The sequence below is a fragment of the Octopus bimaculoides genome, chromosome 6 (genome assembly GCF_001194135.2).
Source record: "Octopus bimaculoides isolate UCB-OBI-ISO-001 chromosome 6, ASM119413v2, whole genome shotgun sequence".
NCBI lineage: Eukaryota > Metazoa > Mollusca > Cephalopoda > Octopoda > Octopodidae > Octopus > Octopus bimaculoides.
This window is the reverse complement of record NC_068986.1, coordinates 2,689,727-2,690,396: the sequence shown is the minus strand read 5'-3', so window position 1 is coordinate 2,690,396 and position 670 is coordinate 2,689,727. Positions and strand designations below refer to the sequence as shown.

At 29.7% G+C, this 670-nt stretch overlaps 1 protein-coding gene across 1 annotated transcript in view; it reads right to left on the bottom strand.

Moving 5' to 3' along the window:
• Nucleotides 1-297: 297 nt before the first annotated feature.
• Nucleotides 298-670, bottom strand: part of LOC106875298 (uncharacterized) — a 53,856-nt gene continuing 53,483 nt past the window's right edge. Inside the window, exon 18 of the mRNA XM_014923386.2 lies at nucleotides 298-588. Coding sequence (XP_014778872.2) covers nucleotides 417-588 — 172 coding nt within the window. The 3' untranslated portion in view covers nucleotides 298-416. The remainder of the gene's footprint in view (nucleotides 589-670) is intronic.

Here is a 670-nt window from a genome sequence, read left to right as displayed (position 1 = left end):
ACTACAACTACTATTACTATAAATAATAATAATAATAATAATAATAATAATAAATATTATTTAAAAAAAAACAATTTTTAAATAAAAAAAATATTAAAAACCTACAGGAGGAAAATAAGGGGTAATAAAACTAACAAGCTATTGCTGAAAAACCATTCCTTTTATCATCTGTTTCTCCATTACTGTGTGTTAGAAAACGGATTTATTCTGCACTACTCCAAGACAGAGTTACATAAATTTTGTAAACATGTGTCTATAAAACCCTTCTTCTTTGACCAAAAAAAAGGTACAAACGTGTACATTTCTCTTTTTATTACAATTATGATTCTTCCAAGAAAGATCACATAATTAGAGAAAAAAAGCACCGAACCAAGCATGAAAAGACGTTTTGTTAGCTTTAGATTGTTTTCATCTCTTCAATCAGTATCAGCAGCAGCATCCTTGGATTTCGCCAGAGACACGGCTTGTTTCAGATCTTCTACAGCAATGGCAATGTCATTTAAGGAGGTCTCACGCCCGACCGATAAGCGGATGGAACTTTTAGCCACATCTTCTGGAATACCTGAGGCTAATAGGACACTATTAACACTGGAAAAAAGAAATGAAAAAGAGAATGTATGCATATATGATATACATTATATATATATATATATATATATATATATATATA